The sequence below is a fragment of the Platalea leucorodia genome, assembly GCF_965183815.1.
Source record: "Platalea leucorodia genome assembly, chromosome: 8".
Taxonomy (NCBI): Eukaryota; Metazoa; Chordata; class Aves; order Pelecaniformes; family Threskiornithidae; genus Platalea; species Platalea leucorodia.
In genome coordinates, this window is record NC_138830.1 from 47,334,762 (window position 1) to 47,352,373 (window position 17,612).

General features: G+C 38.1%; 1 protein-coding gene across 2 annotated transcripts in view; it reads right to left on the reverse strand.

Moving 5' to 3' along the window:
• Positions 1–2,481: 2,481 nt before the first annotated feature.
• Positions 2,482–17,612, reverse strand: part of CDH5 (cadherin 5) — a 31,025-nt gene continuing 15,894 nt past the window's right edge. The window contains exons 2-12 of one of the 2 annotated variants that reach the window (XM_082320308.1): positions 15,883–16,084; positions 13,261–13,549; positions 13,055–13,171; positions 12,112–12,276; positions 11,483–11,670; positions 9,488–9,741; positions 8,637–8,779; positions 7,682–7,806; positions 6,508–6,616; positions 5,976–6,221; positions 2,482–5,145 (exon numbers count right to left, since the gene is read on the reverse strand). In XM_082320308.1, coding sequence (XP_082176434.1) covers positions 4,652–5,145; positions 5,976–6,221; positions 6,508–6,616; positions 7,682–7,806; positions 8,637–8,779; positions 9,488–9,741; positions 11,483–11,670; positions 12,112–12,276; positions 13,055–13,171; positions 13,261–13,549; positions 15,883–16,071 — 2,319 coding nt within the window. In that variant the 5' untranslated portion in view covers positions 16,072–16,084 and the 3' untranslated portion in view covers positions 2,482–4,651. Of the gene's footprint in view, positions 5,158–5,975; positions 6,222–6,507; positions 6,617–7,681; positions 7,807–8,636; positions 8,780–9,487; positions 9,742–11,482; positions 11,671–12,111; positions 12,277–13,054; positions 13,172–13,260; positions 13,550–15,882; positions 16,085–17,612 lie in introns of both variants that reach the window. The other variant, XM_082320307.1, reaches the window with a different exon arrangement.

Here is a 17,612-nt window from a genome sequence, read left to right on the forward strand (position 1 = left end):
TTCAGAGCACTGGCTTTCAAGTATAGGTTCCCTTTTAATGAGGAATGAAAGAATTGCAGAGATTTATGATTGATTGTGGCATTGATGAAGGGGTTAACTAGAAGGAATTAATAGAGTCTTGTGGGAAAGCAGGTGGGACAGCCCCTCAGTGGGGATAAGTGGAAGGAAATGCTGTTTTTCCCTTTTCTTTCAGGTCAGGCAGGAACAAAGTCAGGAAGCTGCGGGAGGTCAGCAAAGATCCATGGGGTTTTGTTGCTCATAACAGAGTTTTGCTGGTTTTGTTTTCTTTTCCTTTTTCTGATGCAGACTAAAAGGGTGTCTTTGCTGTTTTGTTTTCTGTCATGCTTTTTCTATGGACTAGATTTAGGCTAAATCATCCACTTTGATCTGATCAGACTCTTATTCAGTTCCTGGTAAGACTTCATGCCTTGTGCTACAGTAAAATTGTGATAGCTTCTTAAATGAGAAAGATAGCACCTTGGTGATTTCTTTCATTCCAGGAAGCATGTGAAGGTAAAACCACAAGAGTTTTATTTCTTCCTACCTCAAACTTGAAGCATTTATTAAAAAAAAAAAAAAGTAGGAAGGGAGAATAGGTCAGGAAAGATGGTGATTATTCTTTTTTTTCTGTCCTAGCCCCACCTGAAATATAATGGAAGTAAGTATAACTATTATTTCTAGCCAAATAGGATAGTATATCTGCATGTTTACTACCACCATGAGCATTTCCCCTGCTTGTGACATATGCATAGGAAGGAAAATGTTTAAAATAAATGTATATAGGTGGATCTGTACTCGGAACTCTAAGCTCCAAAAAACCAGTGTGGCTTGTTGTGACTTGCTCACTACGGGTAGTCCTGGCTGGATGACAATACCTGTGCTTGAGCAGGTCCGATTGCCGGGTTGGCTGGTCCCTTCTGGTGCTATTCTAAGCTGGTGTTGCTGAAAGGAGAAAAGGGAAGAACCCACTAGTTGAAGAACAAGAACTCAGAAAAGATTTTTTTTTTCCTTTTATAACTAATCCTTCTGTTTTTGCTGGATTTGCTTTATATTCTTCCTGACAGTGTATCAGTAGTACTGGAATGTAACCAGATAATACCTGATACAATTGTTCGTTCTTTCTCTGAATAATGGAAAATGGTTTTGATAACGGGACCTTAGCTCACCTGACCTATCTGGGAGGTGCGGCAGTGTGCCAGGTGTTAACAGTCAGACAGCTTTTCATTGCTGCTTTGATATGTATTGGGGATTCTGATCACAAGTCATTGCTTCATAAAAATTTCTAACAGAGTGGGAGTGAAAAAGCTTTATTAAATGGCATGAACTTCTGTGTCTGAAAGTAATAAAATAATAATTTATGATATATTTTTAGGGATAAGAGATTAAAATGCATATTAATTAAATGAATAATGAAAACCTTTATGAGAATCTCTGCTACAAGTTGCAAGTAGCTGTTTAATCAAATTCTTTCTATGGAAAAATGCATTTCATTATAACATAATTAGCACATCTATTGTGTTTTTAATACAACTTGTGCTAAAGTGTGTTTGATCTGGAGTTTGCTCATGGCAATTAGCAGTGAAGGAATTGAACTTTTTTGCTTTATTCCAGGCTTTATAAATTATAAGTGCCATATCTGGGGAAAATTGATGTGAGTTTTTTGAAGCGCTAGAATAATTTTGGGAATATATTGGGGTAGTCATTATTAGTTGTGAAAAGAAATGGTAAGAAACTGTGCTATCTAAACCTGCAAATTTAGGGGTCATTTTTTTTTTCTGTCACAGGTGTGTACTGTTCTGTCATGCCCTATCTAAATCCCAGACTGTGAGAAAGCTGGAATATTGTGTGCTACAGGGTAATCCTGCTTGGATATGTCTGTAGCAGCAGATCGGAGAAGAAGAAGACAGCAGGCCAGGGGCCGGGGTGGTGATGCTGGGGGTGTCATCCTTTTTTCCCATTGAGGTAACACTGATAGACCGCTCAGGTAGCGGGCGTATGTGTAGTTCCCCCGCCGGCGGGTGGTGTGTACTGTCCCAGGGTGTTAGTACTTTCTGTTCTGCAGTGTGTCCTGTGCCATTTGAGGGAGTACTTTTCCAGTAGGAAAAAAGGGCAGGATCTCAGTAAACATGGTGGTTCAAACTCACCTTGATGCCTGGCTGCTGAAATACCAAACATCTGCTCAGAAATTGAATGCATCCTGTAGCACTGGCAGGCACGAGTCCTCCAAAGTCAGAGGGTTCAACCTTACCAGCTGCTGAAACCAGACGGCACTGTTGAGGCTTTTCTCTTCCTTGCCCCAGGAGCTTTACTGACAGCTTTCCAAAGAGTGGGAGAAAACTTCTTTTACAGAAAGTCCTTTGGTGAATTTGTGTGTAGTCTGAGTTCGCTTAGAGCGTAGATACCAGTGTTTTTATGGTTGAGTTCACGGTGGTACAAAGCCTGGTATTGTCTTCTGTGTGAAACTCATTAATGCACAGAAAATGCAAACTTGAGATTGGCTTTTATGTAGTAAAAAAAAAATACAGTACAGGAATATAAAAAGAAACCATCCAGTGCAAACATCTTTATACAGTGGAAATTGATACAGTGTTCCTTAAAATAGCTTTATAAAACAGGCTTAAAAATAGCGATTACAGGTAATACTATCTGGATGATGCTTACCAAAGTACTTTACTTACTGCACTAAATAATTTCATAACTAACTTTACCTGTTGATAGCCAATACCTTAGTTATTGATGAAAACCTTAAACTGTAAGTATTATTAGTTAGCATTCTTTATAATATACTAACATGTGGAACCTCAATAGCATACACTGTTGACTGGATTAAGCAAAACATAAGAGAATGAACACATTAAAAATAAAACGAAGGCTGTCATCCCAAAATGTGCTGCTTTTATAAAGGATGTGATCCAGAGCTGTTTTGACTGATGGGCAGAATTCTACTTAGTTTTCCTTTAGTTCATATTTGAAAATTTGAATGATTGCATTATTGATGATAGTAGTCATTAGTGTCCGGCTAAGTGTTATGTTGGACAACTTTTTACAGTAGTGAGAACTCACGTGAGACCATATTGTAGTGCGTTGCTATTTCCTGCCAAGAAAGCAATTTGGGGGAAGGGAGTGTAAATTAGAGATGACATGGAATAAGTGAAAAGCAAATTTGTGAGGTTCCACTATACTGGTTTAGGAAAAGAAAAAGATTTAGTGTTATTTGGTTAGCTACCAAATTTAAATAATCAAATCAACTAAACTAATACATACAGCTCCAGCACAGATTCTGCAAAATTGAGTATCTGTGTGGTAGGGCTCTGTTCCTGTTGAAGGCAACGGGAATCTGCATTGCCAGAAGCCAGAGACAGGCCATTGTCCTAAGAGACCCGCTTTTTACAAAATGTGTTTGGCTGAGTAACTGCCTTCACGGGAAGTTTCATTCTGTTCCTTCTGTGGCTCTTCATCAGGCGAGAAAATAAACACACGCTTACCAGGGACATAGTAGTTGCAGCTCCAAAACCTTACTTACATTTGCAGTTCTTTTATGCAGACAAGTGTGTGGGTGTGTAGCATTCTGGTTTGGAAGTCTACAATATTTTCCTAGGTGGAAAATACCCGTTTTACAGTACCTGCTTAGAAAAAAATCAAAACAGTTTCACAGTAATAAGGCCCTTCATTTGTTTGTCCCTGAAAAAATACAATTGCTTTAATAATGTTGAATAAAAAACCTATTCAGCCTCTTTAGAAATCTAGAGAGACCTGTGTTGCCATCTAGAGAGATGTACAGTATTGGAGTCTTAACATTCCCCCGATCGCCACATTTCCTGCCCTGCAGGATGTGTTCCATTGTGTAACACTGAGATCCTATTACAGAAAGAAAAAACAAGTTTGCTGCTAGCTAGACCAAATTCTAGCACGCCGGAAAGGTGCCTGAAATCATCATCACGCTGTTAAAAATTACTGATGAAACCAGACTGTGCATGTAAAAATCCTGTCTAATATTATCTTTAGTAACTCATACATGTAGTAGAAGACTATAGAGCAAGAATAATTGATAGCTTGGAAAGAAGGAAAAATAATGCCTCTTTTTGAAAGTGATGGAATAATTTCTAATATTAAGTGATAGACCATATGTTCCTCCTCTCCTCTGCTGGGTAAGCATAAGCGTGGAATATCAATAAAGATGTTCCAAGAGGGCCAGGCAAACCAGCTGGCTGGAGATACAGGAGGTTATTCAAACATTCCTTCCCAATGCCACTGAACTGCTCTGTTCCAGTGGATGGTGACCTTGAATGCATGTTGATGAAAACAGTACAGGAGGAGAGGAATGAAGGAGAAACTGGGGCCAAACCCACTTTTTAAGGAGAAGTGTCTATCTGGATAGGGAGAGGAGTTGTATCCTAGAAGACTTGAGCGGGTCTTCGAGCAGCAATTTTTGGGAAAGAACTGAATGTTAGCAAGGATAGCAGTGCTGGGGGAAGTCAATATACGGGATCTGTGTGTTTCTTTTTAACCCTACTGCTGTCAGGTTTTTTTTCATGTCTGTTTGAAACCCTAATACGGCTTGAGTGAAGAGCTGTGAGTTCTTCTTTGGCCATTGGCAGGCTCTTGATGTCTATGTGTAGTGGGAGGGAGAAAATTCATGGCTAATTTGAACTCAATACACAAAATCTTCATTTGGTTCTGATCCATACAGCTCAGCTAACATTTTAAACCTGGGTCCCCAGTCATTTAGGAAGTCATAATTGATATCTGAGTCTGAGGAGTCTGATTCCAAAGAACTGAGAGATTCTGCAATGGACTCGGCACCTTCGTAGCCGTAAATGTGAAGTGTGTCATATGGCAGCAAATCCCTGTCATTGTCAGCTTCATCCTTCTTAACTTCAATCATCATTTCCATTTCTCCAGCACCAGAAGTTATATTTCCAGGAGGCTTTTGGACTTGTGCATATGAAGAGGGAACTGCTTCCGGCTTTATACCGTTCTTGCGGACAGAGTTGAGTACAGATACATCATAGCTGGTGGTATCCATTTCACCACCACCTTCTTCATCATAAGTGACAAGCTGCTCATGAATCTCTGCCACATTCCTCCCAAGACCGCTCAAATCCTTCTTGTGTCTCTTTCTTAGAAGAATTAGCAATGCGATTACTGCAAAGAAAACTTAGATGAGCACGTGTAAATAGAGAAGGAAGTAAAACAAATTGCATTTAAGATACGTAACACAGTCTGAAGTGTTGGGTTTTTTTTCCAGAGTGAATTTTTTTTAACACATATTTATTTAAAAAAAAAAAAGTTTAAAATACTGTTTAACTGTAGGATTTGTATGTTCTCAAAGCAGTTCAGTCTGTACAGGAATTGTACAACTGACTCTTGAGCTGGAATCACAAGTACAAATGCGTAGTGTCACAAGTTCATTGAATCAACTACTGCCTTGAACTGGTAAATCTTTTAATGCCAGGCATCAAATGCTACTTATGTGGTAATTGCAAAGGAGGCCTCTTCTCAAGGAAGAAAAAATATTGCCCCTTCTCTGATAGATTCCAAATACAGCATATAGGTACTGGTCTGCTGATTTGTTACAGATTTATTAATGTATATATGTTCACTGTACTGTTTAAAGGGTTTCCAGACTAGTTCAGCCTTTGGAAACAGGAATCCTATTGTTATTGCCCCAGCAAAAATTTCCTTTTTTATAGCTGCCTGTGAGCCTAGTAACAATAAATCAAGTGTACTATGCATACGTGCAATAACCTTTCCAGTGACTCAGCTTTTCCAATAGAATGAATAGCTTTGTAGGTGAAACTATGCTAACAGGCCAAATAGAAAGAGCAAGCGCAATGAACCAAATAGTTACAGTATTTCTGCCTTTTTGACCATTTTATAGCCACAAAGCTTTTGTAGATCTCGGTTAAGAAAAAACAAAACAAAACAATCCCCACATTTTAAGTCAGAGAACATTACAAAAGTCAAATACTTACCAATGATTGTGAAGATACAGATAAAAATTGCCACCAGTGCTTGTATACTAACTCCAACTTGTTTAGCTCTTTCCTCACAAAAAGTGAAGTTGCCTTTTTCATTACACTTGCAGACACTGATGACAAGTGTATTTGTGCTGCTGAGCTCAGGATCACCGTTGTCTGAGATGATGATAGGCAAGTAGTGGATTTTGGCAAGTTCACGATTAAACTGTCCATATTTGACAGTGATATTAGCTGTGTTATCTGGAAGAAGTAAGGACATCTAATTAAGTGATAATCTCTACCAGATTTTCCTTATAGATTATCAGTCAGTTGGTACATCTTCCCCTTAGACAGAGCCAGCCTTTAGGGAACTCAGTGAAACTTGGGTGGCAACAAACAGTATTTTTTTCAGTAAGTTAAGCCTTTAAAAATAAATTGTTACTTAGCTCAGCTAGACCAATCATAGGTCATTGCTACAGCTTTTCTCCCCTCTATCCTGGTGTCTCACTTTGGCTAGCTGAGAAAATGCATTGCAGGGATACGCTACCGTAGTTCTCAACCAAGGAGAAGTTGCTATCTTCTGTGGCCAGGGAGAATTTGAAGAAACCTCTAGGTGATATTTCATCCTTGTCAGTAGCTGAAATCCTGATGATTACCTACAAAGATGGAAGAGGTCATAATTTTCAGTATAGATGGCCTCCAGTGATAAAACAGCTTACAGCATTTAAGTTAGGCCTGGGCTGTGTATCCTGTATAACCCTTCAGTAAAGGGCAGGACAGAGATATCTTGTGATGCTCCTCTTCGAGTTCTTTCAAGGCAAGTAATTTCCTTGTAGGTCTTCAAAAAGAGCAGTCTTGCCCCTTAGTTCACAGGTGGGAAACAAAAGAGGAAATCTTGTGTAATTAAAGCATAAAAAAAGTCTTATGCTGAAAGACATGGCTCGTTTAAATACCTAAGATGGCTATCTTCTAAAGTGTTCAACTTACTTAGAAGTATGACTCTCATTCATTGAATGTCATTGAGACTGCCACTCCTGAATGACATGCTTGTTTTTGAAAACCTCAACCTGGGATAGATCAGATGTATAAAATATAAAAAATGTGTATGATTATGTCCCAAAAGTATTTTAAAAATTAAATGGAAGGTGAAATAATACCTTGTGTGTTCTAACAGATTCCATCAGAGAGTCCAGTCTGTGACAAAGTCTCTTAATTAAACAAACGTTACATGTATGGGCTAAATACTTGTGTCTGAGGCCAAACATCTAAACCCACAAATACTAACACTGTTTGTGCAGGCAGATACTTGCACTCTGATGAATACTACAATAATGTTATATGCAGCGATGTTTCTCTTAGTATTTTGAAATGGTTTCATTCTCAGTATCACGTATGAACATTTGTGTGATAAAACTGAATTGCTAATTTTTGCTCTGCAAGGCTTGACTACTTCATGGTTCAATTGCTAATGCATGTACATACTTGAAAGCCTGGAGGGAGAGGAACTGTGCAGCCCATGTGTGTAAGCAGGTAAAAGTCAATATTCCAACAGTGTAAAGTCCTGAAGAGAGATTTCTGACCACTGATGTTTTGGAAATCAGTGAAATGATCAGGTGCTTGGGTATGAAAACTGAGACTAACTTTTATTAAAAGACATCTTTCGCTTGAGCTCGCAAGTAGATAATCCATGTTTAAGGGAAAAACTCTCCCTCCTGTCTCACCTTTCCTGGTGCAGCGTTTTCACACACTCTGGGTTCCTCGGGATAAACAAGTTCTGGAGCATTATCATTTTCATCAGTAACTATTACGTGAACTTGGGCATGTGATTCTCTGTCAGAAAGACGGCCTGAAATGACAACAACAAGAATACAGGTCTCTCGGATGTCTGGCATCTCAGTGCTGTCTAGCCCTCTCTTTCCACTGTTTGTGTCCACCTCTCTGCCTCCTGCATGATGAATATGGAAAGTTTCTAGCTCCATCATTAATTTAAATTTTTCCTTTGACAGAGTCAGATATTTTCCTGAAAACTCTCCTATTGGGCTAAATCATCAAGGATCTATGAGGAAGAAAATGACAATTGCTTATGGCTTCCTGATTCTTCACACTGTGTGGCTATGGGATCCAGCATCGTTCTCTGACACTAAGGCAACAGGCACAGAACAGGCCACGTCTATATTATTAAATATCTTTCACCCTCCAGAAAAGGCCGGCCTCCCCCAAACCGACTTGACACTGGCCCCTGGGCCTGCCCTGCTTCCTGAACCCGAGCGAAGCTGCACGGAGGTGCCTGTGCAGCAATGCTGCCTTGGCGGCAGCATGGGAGGGGAATTTTTTAACGGTGTAAGTGGGTGAAGCTGGCTGGGATGTTTCTGCTCTAACCACAGGCTTAACCCTGTTTCCCAAGCTGCTTCCTCTCCTCATGCCCTTTTTATTCCTTGTAACAAACTGGATGCATTTTCATAATAGCTAGGGGCCAAATCTTAAAACTGTATTTGACCTATTTGTAGATACTCATTTGATTTGGAAGATTATTGTGCAAACCCTGCAAGCATCCCTTTCATTTGTAGCTTTGTGGAAACAGGCCGTCAGGTTGCGGCTTTCCTTTTTGATAAGGTACAGTCCTGCTGTAAAGTTGTACACTGATTTCTTTCAAATAGGGAAGTGGGTAGCACTTACCATCTTCAAGGATTTCCTGAGCTGCTACAGTGATGTTGTATGAGGAACTGAATTCTCTGTCCAGAGGCTTGGGAAGTTGAATAATTCCAGTATCGGATACCCTAATATAGTCTCCATTAGGGCTAGCTTTTCGTCGAATAAATCTGTTTTTTGTTTAAAAAGAGATACGTCAATGCAAGGGTGATAACACTGTGTTTCACTTCAGTTCTTCATAGTGGAAGGTCAGGGAGTTCTTGTGTGACAAATTATGTTAATATCTTGACCAGGTGGTCTCGGAATATTTCCCTAAAATTATGCAAGCTGTGAGAGCGAAATATATGCGTCGGAAAAGTTTCCAGATTATAGTCTGGAAACTATTCAGAAGTCCAGAAGTTTCAGAAGTCCGTTTTCTTTTCAAAGCACATGCTTGAGAGAGTTATTACAATAAAAAATGTAACAATAAATTATAACCATGTAAAGATATCCAGGATTTTGCATTTTCCTGTAAATGTGCAAATGTTTTATCAGTAAGTTTATGTGGTAATTACATGGGTAAATGTAATTTATGTTCGTATTTGTTGGTTACCATATATTTAGTGGTGGACTTGGCAGTGATAGGTTAACGGTTGAACTCGATGATCTTAAGGGTCTTTTCCAACCTTAACAATTCTATGATTCTGTGATTCTATGATTCTATATCCCTGGCTGCAGTGCAGGAAAAATCAAACAGGATTTTTTTTTTTTTTTTTTTTTTTTTTTGGCATGCAGATTCTGAAAAATAGGGCCAAAGTCTCAGTTCTTTGTCAAATTCTTGGAATCATTAACAAATTCTCCACTTTAAAATAGAATTACTAAAGCTGGTGTTGTGTTACCTGATTTTCCGTTTAGCTGCGTCAGGGTCGTGTGCCCAAACTGAACCAAGTGTTCTTATTTCTGGATCATTTTCCCTTACTTTAAATTCATATGGTAGTTTGGTGAAGACAGGAGGCTCGTCAACATCAGTGACTTCAATAGTGACTGTTGAAATGCTTCTAGAGCCACCGGATTTAAAATAGCGAAGATCAACTGTGGGATCTGTTGCTTCAATGTCAAACCTGTATTCTGCTACTTTTTCGAAGTCCAGGGGCTAGAAAAAAGACAAACACAGATATTCTTCCTTTGGAGTAAGTAAACTTTGCACTGGCTATCTATGCAAATTTAAGCTTTGTGCTCTAATTCATGTTTGGATATATTACCAAAATGCATCTTAGCTAGACTCTTGGGAGAGCATTTCCAAACTGAACTTCTCTTTCATAGAGTGGTTTGAGCAGCGTCTGGTTTTGAACAGATTCATCCAGTATTCTAAGTTCAGCAAGTATTTCTTGGTTTAAATAATTTTCTTCTTATAATTTTGTAGCTACCAGAACTTGTTTAGCTCCTTTTTCTCAAAGGTTGGGGACCGGATTCTCCTCTTGGCTAGGCTTTCTGTTCTGAAGTCATTCAAGGCAGACTTCATAGCTACACTGACTGATAGCTGGGGCATTTAGTGATAAATGACATCCTCTTCCTTGTTTTTGCCATTGACTGAGATTATAAAAGGAATCACACAATGGAAGGAAGGCCGGGAGCTAGGGCGGTAAGAATGCCCAAGCTATCGCTCATTTCAAAGTTTGGGTCCCTTTGCATTATTGCCTGTGACTGTAAAAGCACCGTGAAACACACGGTAGTTAATTGTGTTGACTCTTGTTTTTCTCTTTGAGTAGACATTGCAAATGGAAGTGATAGTGCTTATCTAGCAGTTGAAATTTTATCTCATGTGGCTGCATATTTAAAATTATGACCTGTGCATGGCCAAAAGACCCCATGGACAAAACAGCAGGGTGAGCGTTGCCCACTGAGTGTTAAAAGATGAGCTGATTCCAGATCACCTGGGTGTATGTGTAAGGTCTCTTATTGCTCCTCCTTGGGGCAGAAGTTGCAAGCAATGCATTCCTCAGGTCCTGGAAAGGCCAGGGGAAGGACTGCATTTGGTGAAGGAAAGCTGCTTACACCTAGTGTGACCACAGCTGAAGACTTTACTGCCGGTCTTGGAATAATTGGTACTCTTTTTTCCTTAAAGTTTTCTTTTCTTCTTAATGACATTTCTAGTCTTAACAGTTAGAGAGACATTTGGAAGTGAAAAACACGTTCCTGTCAATGTGAGGATTACAGGAGGTGATTTATAGTCCTCCCTCCTCTTTTTTTTTTTTTTTTTTTTTAACTGTAAGTCAATGAAATCAATGAACTCTTGGCTTGGCGGTGCTATGCATAACGCAGGAATGTCCCTTGGTACAAATCAAGTACGTCTGAGAATTAAAAAACAAAGAGCAAACCATAATAAAGGCTTTGGAGAGTCTGGGCCCTCTTGAAGAGTTACAAGGAATTAGTGGGGAAGCTCTGAAAACACCCTGAGGAAAGTAAGGGAGCAAGTGCCAAACTATAAAGAGCACTTTTAGAAGAGTAGTCAGGTGGACTGGTTCACATTTTCTACTTTGGTTTCACTTGGGCTGCAGAAGGGAAAGATTCTTTGACTTGGTCAGTTGGTTCAACTCTTAAGCCAAGTATCTGAAGTTTGAGAGGAGCCTGAAGTGCGTAACCTGAGTATCTGACATAGTCACCATTGCACTCTGCAGTAATTCTAGATTTTCCCAGGACTGGCAGTTGAAATGGACTAGTAAATCACCAGCTCTTCTACTCACAGAACTCACAGAACAGGGTTTTCAGGATGAACGTATTTCATACTGACTTCCACGCATTTCCATTTTTTCCTGCTGCTAGTCCCAAACTGAATCAAACACTTGTTACACATGGAAAAACAAAATAATCGTCTTTGTTACTGGGAAAAGTACCTTCTTTGGCCTAATAATTCCTTCATTTGTGAATGGATTTGCTACAATTTCAAAGGTGTCCCTGTAATCTCCTCTGACAAAACTGTACTTCGTATTTCTATGTTGTGGTTCATCAATATCTTCTACTTTGACTCTGCCAACTTCTCCTCCTACTGAAATGTTTTCAGGAACTTTAAAGTGAAATGATGCTGTTAAAAAAACAAAACAAAACAACACAAAAGAGACATAAAGACTGTGTACATGGAAGTTAGAACTTCATTAAAAATTGTTCTTACTTTCTAGACTTACAGAAAAATATTTCATTGAGAATTCAGCATTATATACCTCTACAGACAGCACTTTGATGTATTTTTTATAAAAGTATAATTAATTCTCAAAATTGTCAAGATCTTGTACGAAGCGATGAAATTAATACTAATTTTTATTTTCTCTTCCAGGTGTACATCACCCAGGAAATGTGGCTAGGGCTGAAATACAGAAGACCTTCTGAATATGTAAGATTCTTTTGTCCACTTTTAAGAAAAGTTGAATTGTGATGAACTCTGACATAAATTCATTATAGTTGTGTCAGCCTTTGGTTTCCAAGTGATACAGTGCTTGCAACGCTTGGACACTTGCATTATACTTACGGTGTTTGAATACTGGGAAGTTGTCATTGATGTCGGTTAAAGTGATAATGACTGTAGCTGTGCTTGAATCCCCAGAAGACCCTGGAGCATCTTTCGCTTTAACAATAATTTCATATGTTGATTGACTCTCTCTGTCTAAATCAGCCCTTGTTGTAGAAATCACACCTTTGAAAAAATAACATTGAATATGATTAGATTTTGCAGCATGTCCAACATCTCTTATTTTTGACAGCGAATTTTTGTCTTATGCCACACATTCAGCTTTAGGTAGCATTTTTACAGCAGTATTTTTCTAACGCTAGAAATGTTAGGAATCTTTCTACATGAAGGAATATTTGGGAGATTTTGTACAATACATTCCTTTAAACTGATCTTTGCTGCTTAGAAGCAGTCTAACAATGTCTAAACGTGGTCACTACAGCATCTAGAGAGTTTGTCTGAGAACCTCTTTATCTGAGTTTTTTGCTCTAGAAGACTAGTATGGTTACAAGAGATACTGACATTATTTTTAAAACTGGGCAAAATTTAAACCAGAAAGTTTAGGAAAGCAAAGGATTGAGTTATTGGTTATTGAATGTTGCTTCAGAATTTATGTATTCCCTTTTCCCGCTTGGTCAAAGGAATGGTATCTATGCTAAACTGAAAACATGAACTTATATTAGCTCCTAGTCAGTCTCTTCACCAGCAGGGAAAAAATGACCTTTCATCTTCTCATTTAGTTCATGGCACCTGATATCCTGACTTTATTAGTTCATTTCCAGATGCAGACAGTGGCATTGCATGAGTTTGAATGAAAAATCTTTCTAAATTATGGTGAAAATTGTATTTTTGAACTATTATAACTATTATCCCCCTTGTCCAGAATGAAAAAGGCTTAAAACTGTGTTTTCTTCAAAGTGTAAGGTAAGGACAAAATGTAAGGACGTTTGCGTATCTGACCTACCAGAGTCATCAACTGTGAAGTATTCGTCTCCTTTAATGACTTGGTAGGTAACTGTGGCATGACCTGTAACTGTTGGGTCATCAGCATCGAAGGCTGTCACTTTGGTGACCGAGGTTCCTAGAAAAGGATTTCCAAACAGCATATTTACTATAAATTCTGCTTTTTAACTAGAGACATAAAGGGAAATGAGTGACGGAAGAACGTACCTACTGGTGACATTTCTGGGACAGATCCGTTGAATACTTTTTGTTCAAACACGGGGACATTGTCATTAATATCATAAACCTTGATAATGAATTTAGATGGGGGTTCCAGTGACTGGTTGTTTCTTCTGTCAATAATGAGAGCTGTCAGCTCATACTCTGCTTTCTTTTCTCGATCTAGCCTCTCAAATGCATACACATCACCACTGGTTTCTTCCACTTTAAAAATGGTGTTGGCATATTCACCTTCAATAATATACTTAGCGTTGTTGTTCCTTACGCTTGATGTGATCTAGAAGGAAAGTATAACTCAAAGAAATAAAAGTGGGCTTTGGCATCCAGATGCAACACAGTTTCTACCAGAAGATAAACACAATCAGGACTTCTTCAGACTCGGTTTGAAACCAGAATAGCCATCAAGACTTTTGATGTCAGCTGGAGTATTACTGAACGAACAGCACCACAGCAGGTACAGCCATGCAGGGTTATAGGATGAAACTTGCATCCAGACTGAAACTTGCTTACATATCAAGAAGCATTTTTTTTTAGATAATATCTCATATTTCCTAAAGATACAAATTGCTCATGCAGTTAACACATACAAATCATTAACCTCATTATGTCTGAAATAACACGTGCCACCACGTTCAGTTTGAGCTACTCTTGTTTGCAAGTAACCTTCTGAACTTAGCAGAGATTTTACTTAGATTTCACAGAATTACAGAATCAAATCTATGTTCACAGCTACTGACATTATTCAACGTTAGTCTCTATTTCTTAGCATGGAGCAGAATTCTGCCATAGCTGACAGCTTTCTTGTGTTTAGTCACATTCAGTTTTTTTATAGTCAGTCTTTAGCCTCATGCTATGACAGTAGGATTAAATTTCCACCCCATAGATTTTAAAATTCAAGATTATATGCAATGAAAAAGGGATGGGGTAAAAGGAATGAACATTAATCTGTTTTAAAATATAATATAATCCAATCCAAAATGGTTTTGCACATTATTTAATCTGCAGATAATCTGATGCTTCTTCCCTTTCTATACCTTCACCCATCTGAGGACACTGATAGAAGGTCTAAACCACAATTTTCCATGCACTATATTGCATTCTTATTTCAGCAAGCTATTTATCAATAATTGCGGGGTTTGACCAAGAATTTCTAGTCTTTTGTTACTGATGTTATCATAAATTGCAGCTGTTTGGTATTCAGGATTTGATTTATCTTATAGTTGTCATTTACTGTTGAACATTCTTTCATTTCTGTTTTATGTTTTGAAATGTGTCAGTAAAATTTTCTTCCCTCATTCCACATACTTAATCATGGTTCTGGCTGCTGGGGCTGCTGAAGAACTGTTTACAACTCCAGAGGTGTAACATGAGAAATAACCTCATCCTGATCTCAAAGATAGTATAGTCTGTGCCTTTTTTCTCAATTTTTATTTACTTATTCAGTGCAAAAGGTATAGACTTCCAAGATTGCCTTTTCTAAAACTGAGGATGAACATACAAAGGAAAGCATCCAAGGTCATGAAAGATAAAATCAAAATGTATCAGCATATTCCTGCAGCTGTCACTCAGTTCTGCCGCGCTGCTGCTGTGGCCTTTTTTAAAAGGTTTATCAAGTGTTCAATCCTGCAAGTGCAATGCACTGAACACAGCCATTGCGAAAGTAATCAGAAGCATTCCACTGTTGAAAGACCACAGAGCACAGTACAAAGTGAATTACTCTTATTTAGGACAGCTCCAGGAATAGAAGCGTTCTCCTCAATCTGCTACTGAATTGGGCTGAAATGAAACAGAGATACCCTGTGTTAGCTGAGAGTACCCTATGGCCTCTTTTCTCTCTCTCTCTCATGCTTTCTGCCAGCGAGCAGCACTGATCCAGAAAGGTCTGTTTCACTTTGCCGAGACAGCCTTGACAGATGCTGATTGTTGTACATGGGAGGAAAACGTACAACTGCATTTATCTGAAAAGTGTCAAAGTAGTTCAATTTGAAAGACTGGATTGGAAGAACTTTGTCTGGGTGATATGCAGTTAATCATAGGATTTTATGAGCGCTGCCCTGAAGAAAATGAGTTTGCAAGCAGGTCAATGCTCGTTATTATTTTTAAAAATTATTTTCTTTCACTTTGTGAAACAAATTTTTCGATTGTGTAACAGTATTCCTAAACATAGCACTTTTGTTTTGTATCCAAGCTGAGAGAGGTAAACTGTCTGTTTTTTAATGCATATGTTTTTATTAGCTGATCTCCTAGGATTTTGAAAGGATCGTGAGCTACCAGAAAAATATTGACATACGTCAGCCGCCAGACTTCCTTCCTAACTGTGCACCTGCATGCAATGCAATTGTTTCTGCACTGCGGATGCTCCATACTTGCCATTCTCTAAAATTTATTTGTATTTTTCAAAAGAATTAGAATCCCTTTGACATTATTCTTGATTTACTCTGTGTCCACATTCTTAAGATTTTAACACGTTAGTATGTTGGTATTAAGTCCCATTTCTATTTCCTTTTTTTCTCTTCTATTCTGCCTAAACTGCAAACCAGTAATACTTTTCAAGATACTCATTTGCTGTCTGCATTTCTAATTATACATTGCTAGCAGACTGCTATTTACCTTGCCAACATGGTGTGGTAATGGTGTATCAATCTCTTCTTTAATATGCATTTGGTTCCATATCCAGTCTCTCTTCAGTCGTTTATGACTGGCATTGTTTGAAGAAAAGTTTTGGCTTGTTTTCTGACTTTCTTTGTCAGCAAATGCTATCGCCAAGAACAATGGGAAAAGTAGAATGAGGTGGTTCATCTTCTTCTGTAGCCTACAAAGTAATACAAAAGATGAAAACTATATAAATAACAACAGAATCAGATTAATCGGAGAGAGCACACATAGAAGTGCAAATGGACTTTTCTTCTCTAGGAAAGTTTGATTACTTTCTGTATTTCTTTTCATCTGCCTTAACATCAAAATTTGAAATACCAGGCTTCTTTCTTCCATGAAACAGTTTTAACTAGATGACAACTGTAAAACCCACCAAAAATATTTTAATGAAATAAAAAATGTGCAAGTTTTGAAAGCTAGCATAAAAGCCAGCATCCACTTGAGCTGCAACAGTTAATCTGAGGAGAAGATTCAGTAGCGAAGATGACCCGTTCTGCATTACAGAAGCGTAGTCCAGGTGCAGAGCATAGCTCATGGGGAGGGTGGCCATGGGAAGCAGCACCAAGGCTGAGCCAGTTCAAAGTTTATGTTAACTCAACTTGAAATGAAATGTTTCAGCTTGACAAAGCCAAATGCAATGTTTTGACTTGCCCTGACACAAAATACGCTGTAGTCAATATCTTCATATGGAAAATATTGATTTGGAATAAAATCTGTTTTTTTCGTGGAAAAAATGATTCATGTGAAATTTTCAATCAATTCCAAGTACAACGTAGCAAATTATCTTGCTCAGAGAGCTCATTTATTGATTCAATTCCTTGTCTTTTGAAACGTTTGAAGACACACATAAAATTCCTTTATACCCTATTCTCAGGTTTTACCATCTACAAGATGATAATTTGTGAAATTATTCTCAGGTGAAACCATATTTTTGCATCATATGTTAATAGTAGCAAACTTTAGGCCTGACTTTCATATCAGATTGAGAAGTTATTTTAATGTAGCAAAGCCGATTCAATTTCTTACTAAATTTCCCTTTCCCAATATAAAGGACTGTGAGGTAACTTTAACACTCAAATAATCAGACTTTAAATTACACATAAATGACTTTCCATTACATTTTAGGAGCTGTCAGCATGCACATGAAAAATAAAACCGTTAATTGTGATAGAGAAGTTGGCATCACACAGGTGGCTAGATGTGAGATTAAATTAATATTTTCAGCAGGAAGGTCCTGAGACGTTTCCAGAATTACTCGTTGGTAACTAGGCAATCAACGTTATCTCATGGTGCGGCATCATTGTCAGTAAAAAGATTTTATTTACGATGAAATTTTGCTTTCCTGTACTTGTCTCTCTCCTACATCATTGTGCATAAGCTCGGGAACATTCCTTCTTCTTTGTGATTGTGCAGGAAATGACCAAATATGGTGGCTTAGAAGTTGCTTTTTAATAGCTAAGCTGTGTTTTATGCAGTTTTATGGATTCATATAAAACTTTTTGATTTAGCTAGTTTTTTGTATTCTATACACTTATTTTGGCTCTGAATATTTTTAGAAAAATGAGGAAGATTTAGTTGTTTTGCTTTGTTTTATTTGTGTACGTGAGCATTGTACAACTGGAAACTGGAAGGCATTGATATGATTCTGTTGTGATCGCATAAGTCTGGTTTTTATTCATAAAATT